We start from the raw sequence: 11,619 nt of genomic DNA, 5'->3' as shown, positions 1-11,619 counted from the left end.
GTGCGTACGAACGGTTCTTGCATGAGGCCCATTGGCTCTAAATCCATATTGACTGTTACTTAAAATATTATTTCACAAATAACCTCCAAAATTTTTGAGAACTGTGGCGACAACGATATGGGTCTGTAATTATTGAATATATATTTCTCAGCATTTTTGTAAATAGGAATTATTTTGGCTATTTTCATATTGTTTGGAAAAATTCCTGTTGAAAATGATAAATTACGTATATATGTAAATGGCTTAATAACATAACACATTATTTCCTTAAACATCATGTCCGTGTGTGTGTGTGTGTGTGTGTGTGTGTTTTCCAGGAAAAGGACTATGAGATTCGCACTTATCACGCCACTAAATGGGTGAGCACCTCTCTGAACGGGATGCAGTGTGACGAAGCCATGAAGACCGGCTTCCGCAGACTCTTCAACTACATCCAGGGCAACAATCAGAAAAGTGAGCTTCAACGGAACCTGAAACATTAAATATAAACAGGAAAGAAAACTAAACTCTGCAACTCCTGTGCAGCCAGAGATTTATGGCTGAAAGACAAAAAGGTCGACGACGTTTTTGCCATTGTGTTTAGCAAAGTAACTTCTGAACCACTGGATGAATTTTAATGAAACTTTCAGAGAACTTTCAGTAAGAACTGCTTTCTACAAGCATTTCTAAAACAAACATAAATAATTATTTGCATTCCTTCATTAATATTTTCATTATGTTGTGATGCTTGATAGAAAGCCTTACAAAAATATGAAACGACTTAATTAAAAGGATCCGGTCGAGCGGAGGAGGTTTAGGATGGAGGTGATGAATAAATGCAGGAGAAAAGTGACTTTATTTGCAGCTCAGCAGTTTGGGACAGTACAGCAAGCTTTTGCCTGACTCAGCAGTTTCCTGCAGCATTATTGATGATAGTTTTTATTTGTGCTGTTGACTGCTGAGCTCTGCAGCAGAAGAGTGCTATTTAAAAATAAATAAATAAAAACATCTGCTCAGGGATCTTTGTGCTTCGAGGCTTGAGTTAAGCAGCTAAAGTGGTGACTTGACTCGTGCTGCTCACCTGTTTTTTTTTCTTTCTTGTATTTCAGAGGCCAAAGTGGAGATGACTGCGCCCGTGACGTGCCGCGTGGTCCCCGGAGCCGGGCCGGCCTGCGAGTCTCAGTTCACCGTTTCCTTCTACATCCCAGACGAGCTGCAGGCCGAGCCGCCGGAGCCGAGCGAGCCCGAGGTGTTCGTGGAGAACAGGAAGGAGTTCACCGCATACGTCAGGTAGAGAAACCACCGAGGCAACGGTTCAAGGCGAGACGTCGGAACGTTTCAAAGTTTTTCAATCCGYTRTGTGCGCGTTTTCCCCCCAGGACGTACGGCGGCTTCGCCAACGATAACACGAGGCGAGACGAGCTGCTGAAGCTGACCGAGAGCCTGAAGAGGGACGGCGTGGAGTTCGTGGACACGCCGTTCTACACCGCGGGGTACGACAGCCCCTTCAAACTGACCAACCGCAGGAACGAGGTGTGGGTGCTCAGGAAGGAATACGAGCCGTAAAAAACGTCACTGGAACTTAGGCTACGTTCACACTGCATGTCCTAAATGCTCAGTTCTAACTAAAAAAKAGATTTTTGCTCAGATTGGATTCGTTTGTGTGGTCGTTCACGTTACAGTTTAATGCGAAGTTGTAGAAAAAAAAAGTGACCCACGTTCGCAGAGGACGTGCCGTCACACTCAATGACTTCTGGAAGTAGAAACAAACCCAAATATTTACTGTAAATTCTGAGTCATCAAGAAAATGAGAAATACGGAAAGTAAAAAAAAAAAAAAAAAAAAGAATCGGAGCAACTTGTGTTCTGTAGCTGAAAATGCAGAGCTCTAAGCTTTAACTGCGTTTGTGTTGATGATTGATCTGTATACACAGGCCTCAATGATCAGACAATATGTGACGTGATAGCTCAGGCCGAGGTCGCTTTGAAAATTTTTTGATATGTATTTAATGTAATACCACATGAAAATTACTAAAAAATGGATTTTTCATTTTAAAAAAATCAATATGGGTCACTGATGCCTGCAGTGTGAACGTAGCCTTAGAAACTTAAATATAAGAACTGATTTTTAAACATGATAAATTTATAAATTCAGCAGTTTATCAACTTATTAAAATTTGAAAGGGAAAAAAAAATGTATATTTGACTTGATAACAAGAAACACTTGGTTTAAAGAGCTGCAGTAGAGCATCTTTTAATTTAAATACACATCATGGAGAAAAATGAGMAAAACGTCCAGCAGGGGGAGCTGATGAGTTAAGCTGATGAGAATTATTTTTACTTTTTGATTTTAAAAAGGGATTTTTTTCTTTGTATTTAAAAACGCTGTCACATTAGACCACTTATTCCAACTTATGAAACATATTTTATGTCTTAASTGCTAATAAAAAAATTATATATTAGATCAATTGTGTTCGAATTACATGAGGAACATGCCTAAAAGAAGCTTCCTGTTGACTTTTTTCAATTCCATCTCCAATGTAGATGTCTTTAAAATGTTTATAAGTTGTCTCATGTGACAGGGCCTTAACTGACGTTCCTTACACAACTAACTGCCTGATGAACACAATTGAAGGAAAGATGCACTTTTCTTTAAAGAGAAAGCTGACTAATTTGTTTTTAGTAGGAATCAGTTGCTCCAACTGTTCATACTCTAAACTGTAAACAAACCAAGAAATGAAAAGTTTAGGACTGTGCCCTGTATTTTTAAATAAATGTTTGAAACAAAGGATCCTATTAAGCTTCATAYGAACCAGAAGAGTCAGTTTAATTTCTTATCTGAGAACCTGACAAACCTGGTTTTCTGCTCGGACCTCTCAAACATGGCAGCTGCTTTTAAATCTGATTTGATTACCGACTGAGTCACTAAATCTGGACCAATCACAACACCGAAGTGTCTTTAATTAAAATTTTACTCTGAAACTTATTATAAATTAAATCATGTAACATTACAGGCTGTGGCTGTGAGCATTTATTTGGTGTCTGTAGATTAGGGTCTAAATCAGAAGCATTAACCTGGTTTTTTTTTTAAAATATATTTAAAGGGAAACTGATGCACAAACAGATCACTGATGTCTGAATGATAATAAATGTAAAATGTCACATGATCAATAATAAATAAAACTCATTAAATGATCAGTTATTCTGTTCGTTTTATGTTCTGTTCGTCCTCCACACTGATGCTTGCAGCCTTTCTTCAGCCAGAACACATCCTCGCCCTTCCTCCTCCTCCTCCTATCAGCTTCGTCCGGTTGATCCGTGCTGACTCGGTCATTTTATTTGTGGCAGGTTTGTTCCCAGCATCGAGTTCCAAAACTCAGCAGAAATTACTTCTTTTTTTTTTTCTAATCCCCTTTTATCGACACACAAACACTTTATCTGCAGCTCGCCCGTCTGTTGGATGTTTGCTCAGCGAGGCGAAGCTCTGCTGTGAAAAACAAGTGTTTTAATTATCAGGTTTTCTGTTGCCTGGACAGTTTATCTGCGTCTTCGCAGCCTGACTGGATATGGAGATCTTGGGGGTGCTTGCTGATAATCTTTAACTGGAACGTTGAATATGAGGCGGCACGCTTCGGTTTAGRTTACATAATGAGATTTTAGGGTGGGACTCGTCAATTTATTCCCTTGAATTAAAGCTGCGTTTGTTGGAAATCAGGGCCCCAATGTGTGTTAGGTGCATTTAATTGGAAAAACTGACAAAAGAACGCAAATTAAGCTGAAGCGGCTCGTCTTTTAACAGGGACTAAAACAYAGGAACACGTCTAGTTCTGGCTTCCTGTTTGCTTTAGGATCGATTTTAAGGTTTTTCTGCTTTTAATGTTTTACCTGAGTGTAGCCTTTTAAATCCGTGCTTAAGATGCGTCGTTAATCCTTTGCTTTTGATTCTGGTCTTTTAAGAGCTAAAGCTTTTATGTTTTGTTTCTGTATTTTATATTAATTTATCTTATTTTGGAACATTTCTGTTTCTTTGTCGTTTTATKTGTTTCTTATCTGTGAAGCACTTCAGTCAACTTGTTTTTATGTGCTATAGAAATAAACTGAAGCTCACTACTGATGTAAAAAGTGGATTTTCACATCCTTGTTTCAGTGATGCGAGGCGCAGCAGCAGATTAAAAAATTGGGCTTTATTGAATGCATCAAAAAAAGTTGGACCAATAATTCAGAATTGGAGTTGGAAAACACCAAATGACAGGTCTGGAAATGATTTCTAGGAATTAAAAGACCAAATAAATATGATAGGAGCACATTTGTTTGTGATACTGAAATATTAAACACTAGTTGTAAAATCAAAAAGAAAAATAAGTAGGTCCTCTGGGTGGGTTGTTCTTTAGTGAAACGTTTCGTCTCTCCTCYAAGAGACTTCTTCAGTCTGATGAGTTTCAGGTGAACTCAGCCTTATAAGCACTGCCTCCACCTGGACAAACAGGTTAGTCATATGCAAACGAGGGCCATCACCTAACAATAGGCTTGATTAGCTCTAGTTCATAGAGGGTCATGTGCCCCATCACCTCACTTATTGGTTTGGATGCTTTGGCTGTGGTTATTTGGTGTTTTGTTATGTGTATGTAGTGAATGCAGGCGGGGCTCGACGTCCCCTTGTTTATGTGTCTCTCTGTTTGTGTTGGTATCATTGGGGCCCTGATTCACACCTTTTGCTCACAGGGGGCGGAGTCATACTTGCAATRACAGCGTTGTAGGAGGAGGACAACTGGACACGAAGGCCTCCACCTGTTTAATGATGGACGGTTTTTCTTCACAAAGATGGTTTCCTTTACTCCCCTCTCAAAGCAGCGTTCCTTCACACATGGGGGGCAATACTAAAGCAGAAACATGGGTGGGCTATGGGCTCATCAGGACATAGTTGTAAATTAGATTAACAGATGAACTTTCAACATATTTTCATTCCAAACCACAATAATTGGGATTATGAGGCCGTTTGTTAGTCTGCTGATTCAGAGGWTGTTAATAAACCTGATTTATTTCCTGAGTTTGGCTCAATAGATCTGATGTCCTGTTCTGTTGTGCCTTTTGTACAGATGTTCTGTACAGATGTAGCTGAAAACAGGGCAGGAAGAAACCAAGGAGTCAATAATCTGATTAGGGCTGGGGGGAGTGGGTATCGACTCGGACCTGACAGCCAGAGGGAGGCTGTTTGTGGAGCCGCAGAGGACAGGTGAATAAAAATAGTTAAATAGACCYGTGTTTTTCCTGACGCCACAGTGAGGAGCCGGAGCGGGCCGAGTTCTGCTGGACACGGGTCTATAACTCACCCGGAGTCCTGATGGGACGTCAAGAAAGAGACGTGACGGATGACCTCTTCGCTGCAGAGAAGGGGAGGGGTTAAAGCATGGATGCTGTGGCCACGGTGCTAATTAGGCGGTGATTTGTGTGTCGAGGCAAGACAGATGGACGTGAATCATAATAGAAAAAAAAATCAAATAATGACAGACACGCTCTTTAAATATCTCTGATTTTTGTTGTTTTTATTAGACATACAGAAGAGCGTCAGCAGCCCGCCTCCACTCCCACTTCTTCTTTATCTGTCCATCAATCTGTTCCCAAACCGGAGCCGGGTGCTCAATCACAACCAGTCAGGAGCCGGGGGGCTTGTAGTTTTTGGTCACAAACGATTAAACCGGTGTTACGACCGCTATGTCTCACGCCTGTCAGCCCCCGTTTATAAACCTAAAAGGACCCTCGTTTACTCAGCTGTGAGCACCAGAGGGAGATGAAGCTGTAAATATCGACTTTATTGCATCTTTGAAGCAAAAAAATAATCTGATGGTAAATGTGGCTTTTTTTAATTCTCTGCACGTCTCATTTGGTTCTGTGTCCTCCATGAACTTCCTGATTCACTAAACTGATGCCCTGCTATGAGAAAATAAATAATCTATATAAAAAAAGGAAACCACTACCCTTAACAAACAAGGCTCTAAAAAATGTACAAATTCTAAAAGTAAAATCACTTCAGACTTCTCTATTTACAACAGATCTATATAGAAAAGGAAAAGAAATGTTATAAAACCATTACAGAAATCACTTAAGCACCATAAAGTTCTAACAGATCCTCTCAGCAGACGTGAAGCATCACGTGGTGTCAGAACGGTTTATTTTCTTTAAACTCTTTGGTTACCCACAGGAAAACTAAAAGACCTGAACAATAAAATAAGATTCTTTCTTTTGTACATTTACAGGTTCAAACTCGTAAAACTCATTAAAACAAACATTTCTATGCACAGTGCAAAAGCTACAAAAAAAAAAAAGAAAAATTCAGATTTGATCGTTCTTTTCATACAATAATTTTGCTGCTTTAGTTTTGTAAAGTCGTCCCTGATCCTGTCACTAGGTGGCAGCACTGAGCCTCCTGTCAAATCGAAACGACTAAAAAGAAGTGAAAACGAGCAGAAAGCCGTTGGAAATGCCGCTGAAGTTCGTACCGAGGAGCTTTCTGTCTGTCGTACCACATCCTCCAGAACTTTCCAGGTTTCTGAGACGCTCGTGCTGCTTTCGATCACTTTTCGAGGCCAACACCTGGAACTTTGAGTTTGTGTTCTGAGTTCAGTCCTTGGAAGAAACTGGAGGGAAAATCCAGTGAAAAGCAGAACAAACAAAAGACACGGGACTCTAAAGAGCTGACTTTGAACAGAAAGGATCAGTTAACAGGAGCAGAACCAGTTCTCCACCTCAGGCTGTTCTGCGGTCTACTGAGGCGACCTCTGGGCATCACGACGCCGCTCCTTCAGCAGCAGCGTCGAGAAGAGGGGCGGGGCTCGAGAAGGCGTCTCTGCTGGCTCATTCCAGCCCCCCTGCCTGCTTACGCCATGCGTGACCTCAGCTCATCATGTGCCGGTGGAGTCTTTGAGCGCCGGGAGGGTCGGGACCGCGGGTCCGGACGGACTCTCCGCCATGTCGCCGTACTCGCTCTCGGCCAGCTCCCCCTCCCGCTCGCAGATCACCGTCATGGGGCTGCTGAGGATCCGGCTCCGGGTGTTGTACTTGCTGCTGGCGGCGGACGGCGGGATGCGAGGGCGTCCGTACCTCGAGTAGGGCGAGGACGTCGGCGAGGACGGCGTGAAGGCGTCGCAGCGGTTCCACTCCGCGTCCGTCGCCCTCCTGCCTCGGCCGGGGGAGGCGGAGGGGCTGGAGGGCGAGGCGGGGGGGTCTAGCGCGCTCTCCGAGCGGGTCCGTTGGAAGCGGGGGTCGGTGGAGCGGAGCATCTCGGCGGCGGACATCCTGAAGCTGGTCTCGGAGCGGCTGCCCTTTCTCAGGAGCARGGCCTTGAAGGTGTCGCTGCTGGTGGAGGACTTGCGGAGGTTTCGCTGGATGGAGCCGGTCTGTCGGGGCAGGGGGGACCCCGTCCCAGGAGACGAGCTGGTGGGGGTGGAAGGTGGGGACTGTGATTGGCTCCCAGCCCGGGACTTGTCTTCTTCAGACTCTCTGCGACCCAGGACCTTCCGCTTTGACCTGTGGACGAAAAGACGCCCGGTAAGTTTTAGACTGAAACACTTTTCTGTTGAGAATCACCGATGTTACAGAAGTTATATTAAATAATGCATCACAACAGAGGAGGTGGGAAATAAAATAGGTACCGTGGGGGGAAAGTATTTAGTCAGTTGTTCAAGTTCTGCCACTTAAAAAGATGAGAGAGGCCTGTAACGGACCAGGGTTCCTACAGTTTAAAGCAAGTTAAATTTAAGACTTTTTAATGCCAAGTGAAATTAAATTTAAGACTTTTTAATGCCAAGTGAAATTAAATTTAAGACCAATTTCATAATAAACAAATGGGAAAAAAAATACAATAAAAACTGTGGCAGATCAGAGGTGCCCAAAGTGTGGCCCGTGGGCCAAAATTGGCCCACCGAGCCATTTGATTTGGCCCACCAGCATTTGTCCTGGTTATTAGATTGTAATTATGTTAAAATTAAATATAAAATACAAGTAACTACAAGAGACATTTAGATTAGATTTAAGCCCATATAGATTTACACACCTTATAAGACTACGTATACTCAAATTTTAAATTATGAAAAGTCCCATGAGCCTTTGCTGCCTGAGCATACGTTGAGTTTTCTCCATGTCCAGGGGCTGAATAAAAAACAAACTAAAGAATGTGGGCAACCACACTGGCTGCTAGCTTAATCATTAAAAACAAAACAACTTTACTTAAGTATTTGCATTTCTTATATTATTGAATTTGGCCCGCGGCCCTCAGACTGATTTTAATTTTGGCCCTCTCAGGGAAAATGTTTGGGCACCCCTGCTGTAGATGAAACCTTAAGGTGCCTGTGACATCAATTTTTCTAAGAAAAGTGAATGCATTTTTGGAAAGACACCATTATTAACATATTACAAAACAAATTTCACGTTGCTCAGATGGACAGCTGTTGAGATATTTGCATGTGAAATAACAGGAAGTGATGTCAAAGGGGAATGTCTGCATGTGAATGTTTTAAAAAATAATTTTTACCAATTATTTTAATATTTGAGATGAATTAGAATCATCCTATGTACAATGTGTTAACATTTTTAAGATTTCTGAAAGATTGATTTAAGACATTTTAAGGCTAATTAAGGCCTTATTTTTGGATTGATCAATTCAATGCCTTTTAAGACTTTTTGTCTGCAGGAACCCTGTGGACATCACCTCAACTACGAGAGACAAAATGAGTAAACGTATCTCATATCTAGAAAATCACATTGTTTGACTTTTTTAAAAGAATTTACTTGCAAATTATGATTGAAAATAAGCATTGATTACCCCCCTCCCCACTCTACAATATGTCATTTCTGGTAAAAGAAACCCTGTGAGTTGAAACAACAGAACCTGCAGCTCTGCCGATCATCTCAGACGCTGCACGAGAAAATGAAACCAAACACAAAAATGGGAGAGTGCTCGGGGCGAAGTGTTAATCYCACGTCTGCGAAACGCTGTCAGGATGTGGGCCCCTGGAGCCAGCAGGTAATCAGCCTTATTAATCTGTAATAYGAAGGGTCAAACTGAGGGATTACGCTCAGATCGCTGCTGCAGATCCCTTTTTTTTTAATGTTGGAGCAGAGAAATGTGGAAACTGCAGATTGTGCGATAAGRTAAGCCAGAGAAAACTGAGGCTAAAGGGAAAGATATGAGTGAGACAGAATCCGGATCCTCTCTGCTAAATAAGTCTGTGGCCTAAATTCGGCCTGGTGGCGCGGGCGTCCCTCTGCGTTAGCTTTAACGCACCTGAACTCAGCGGTGGCTCCACGCTGAGGAGGCAGCGACAGAAGCAAACAGCAGCAGCCTCGGTTCTGGAGGTTAACAAGGCTGAAATACGAGCCACAGCTCAGAGCACTCAATTGATTTCCTCCTCTTGGCGTTATTACGCTCAGTTTGKAGGATCTCCCACGATATAAGTTGTTTTCTGCTGCAGCTGTGAAGGACTTTCATCAATTTTACCCTCCCACAAATTAAAAAAAAACCACGTAGGCAAATTAATTTTATGACGGGAAACAAACCGGTTATACTTTCCAATGATTTGTCATTTCACGCTCAAATCTCGTCTCGAACCTGTGAAACGATATATGCTAAATAATCCCGGGGTGTTGCGGAGGAGCCGTAACACCGTGGCTGTGCAAGTGACGGCGACGCRGTGAAACCTGCTCCAAATATGAGATAAGATCCCGTGAAATCAAAAGCCTCACGAGAAACTCCCAACTGCTCCTGCCGCCGCACGTGACTGAGACACAAACTGCGTGAGAAATTTATGATGCTGGAGCACGTATGCTATGTGTGTCAGAGAGCAACGAGAGGCGGAAACGTCTCCAGCAGCTTCTAACCCAGATTAGGGCCAGAGGGTGTTGRGTGGTTAAATAATAAATGAAGCACTAGCCTTTTTTTCTTTTCTTTTTCTTTTTTTTTTTTGGTGTTTGTTTTCTGCTGGGGATGAGGAATGTGACAACATGAAAACAGATTTGATCATGACTCATTTTGGCTTTTGAGATGTCGCTGTTTATAAAAAGCCGCTCTATTACTGGCTGGGAGAGTTCAGCTTTTGGTGCGGGACAGGAGGAGGTGAGGGGTGCAGGAGTGATCAGGAGGGTGACAGGAGAAGAAACGTGGAGTTAAGAGGGACTGGATTTATGGGGTGAAGGATGCGTTAAAGAAAAACAAGAGAAAAGATTCGAAGCAGAATATTGTTACCTGTGTATGGCGGCAAAAAGGTCCTCGGTGGTTCGGGGCCGATTCGGACTCGGGGTCACCATGATGTCCTCGGACGGAACCGGAGACGAATCAGCCGTTCTGGGTTCAAAAACTTCACCTGAAAGACAAACCGGTTACTTCGTCATAGAGTGGGAAACACACACTTTAGGCGATGTGTCCGCCGCGTCGCATCAACTGCCTGACAGATCTGRGGGGGAATGGAGCCTCACATTTTCCTTCTCCTCTGCGCTCACGTCTGAGCTTCAGCTGCCCGAGACGCTGAATGCAGTCACACTTTACCCATCCTCCACTTCATCCCTCCCTCCTACTCCGACATGATGGGAGTCCCTCCCCCCCCAACTCCCACCAACCACAAAAAAGCATCTCCCCTAGGACACTTGCCCCCTTCCTTACCTCACAGAGAGGATGAGATGAAAAGGGAGTAGGGCAGGAAAAAAAAGAAAGCAGTGGAGTTGAAAAGACGGAGCGTGAGAGATTAAACTAAAAAAGAAAAAAGCAGAGAAGCAAAAAACTAGAGTGGAGGAGAGGAGAAGGAGCAGAGCAGGACAGAATGAAGGGACAGCAGCCATGACAGCACTCTAACATCCATATGAGTTCATGAGGCTGCAGCACGGCTCTAAGCTGCTCCTTCCACTCAGTTTTCACAGTTCTTAAAGCTTTAAACGCTCCTGGAATCAAGTTCAGCCTCTCAGCTTTGGAGGGAAAAACAAATTTCACAGCTGTTTATGGAGCTGGCAGCATAAACGCCAGGCAGCGGCACGACTTCGAACCGTACGARATTATGCCTGAAGTCTTCAAAAATAAGAAATTGGAGATTTAAAATGTTTAGAAAAGTTTAAAAAAATATGTACTTTGAATAAAAGCTGTTTTATTCAAAATAAAACTAAAAATGCAGTGTGAATACRGAGTTATGGAATTAGTTTGCTAAAATTTGTAGGAGAAGCTGAAACTGACTCCTTGGGCTAAAATAAGCAAAACACTAGCAGCAAGCTAAGGTAGCAAAATACTATAAAAAAGCCAAAACAAGCTAAATGTAGCAAAATTTTAGCTAAAAGATAAATACGGAATTGAGTAGGTAAAAGTAACAAAACATTGACCACAAGCTAGAAGTAACAAAAAGCTAACTAAAAGAAGAAAAAAAGCTAAAAATAGCAAATGACTGTCTAAAGGTAGCAAAAATATATTAAAAAGGGTAAAAATAGCTAAAAATAGCAAATGACTGTCTAAAAGTAGCAAAAATATATTAAAAAGGGTAAAAATAGCTAAAAATAGCAAATGACTGTCTAAAAGTAGTAAAAATATATTAAAAAGGGTAAAAGAAATGAGCTAAAAATAGCAAATGACTGTCTAAAAGTAGCAAAAATATATTAAAAAGGGTAAAAA

At 42.2% G+C, this 11,619-nt stretch overlaps 2 protein-coding genes across 2 annotated transcripts in view; one reads left to right on the top strand and one right to left on the bottom strand.

Annotated features, from left to right (window-relative positions):
• The window catches only part of hebp2 (heme binding protein 2), a 5,959-nt gene extending 2,779 nt beyond the window's left edge, over positions 1-3,180 (top strand). Inside the window, exons 3-5 of the mRNA XM_014011550.1 lie at positions 318-453; positions 1,089-1,269; positions 1,359-3,180. Coding sequence (XP_013867004.1) covers positions 318-453; positions 1,089-1,269; positions 1,359-1,545 — 504 coding nt within the window. The 3' untranslated portion in view covers positions 1,546-3,180. The remainder of the gene's footprint in view (positions 1-317; positions 454-1,088; positions 1,270-1,358) is intronic.
• Positions 3,181-5,494: 2,314 nt separating this feature from the next.
• On the bottom strand, positions 5,495-10,333 carry LOC106519756 (NHS-like protein 1; the record flags this gene model as incomplete). The annotated part of the gene is given in 2 exon segments (XM_014011549.1): positions 5,495-7,502; positions 10,216-10,333. Coding segments are annotated over 2 exon segments (743 nt in total), but the record flags the coding sequence as incomplete, so codon positions are not given.
• Between the last annotated feature and the right edge of the window lie 1,286 nt (positions 10,334-11,619).

Source organism: Austrofundulus limnaeus, unplaced genomic scaffold (assembly GCF_001266775.1).
Source record: "Austrofundulus limnaeus strain Quisiro unplaced genomic scaffold, Austrofundulus_limnaeus-1.0 Scaffold82, whole genome shotgun sequence".
Lineage (NCBI taxonomy): Eukaryota > Metazoa > Chordata > Actinopteri > Cyprinodontiformes > Rivulidae > Austrofundulus > Austrofundulus limnaeus.
The sequence above is the reverse complement of the archived record's forward strand: the minus strand, read 5'-3'. Positions and strand labels throughout refer to the sequence as shown.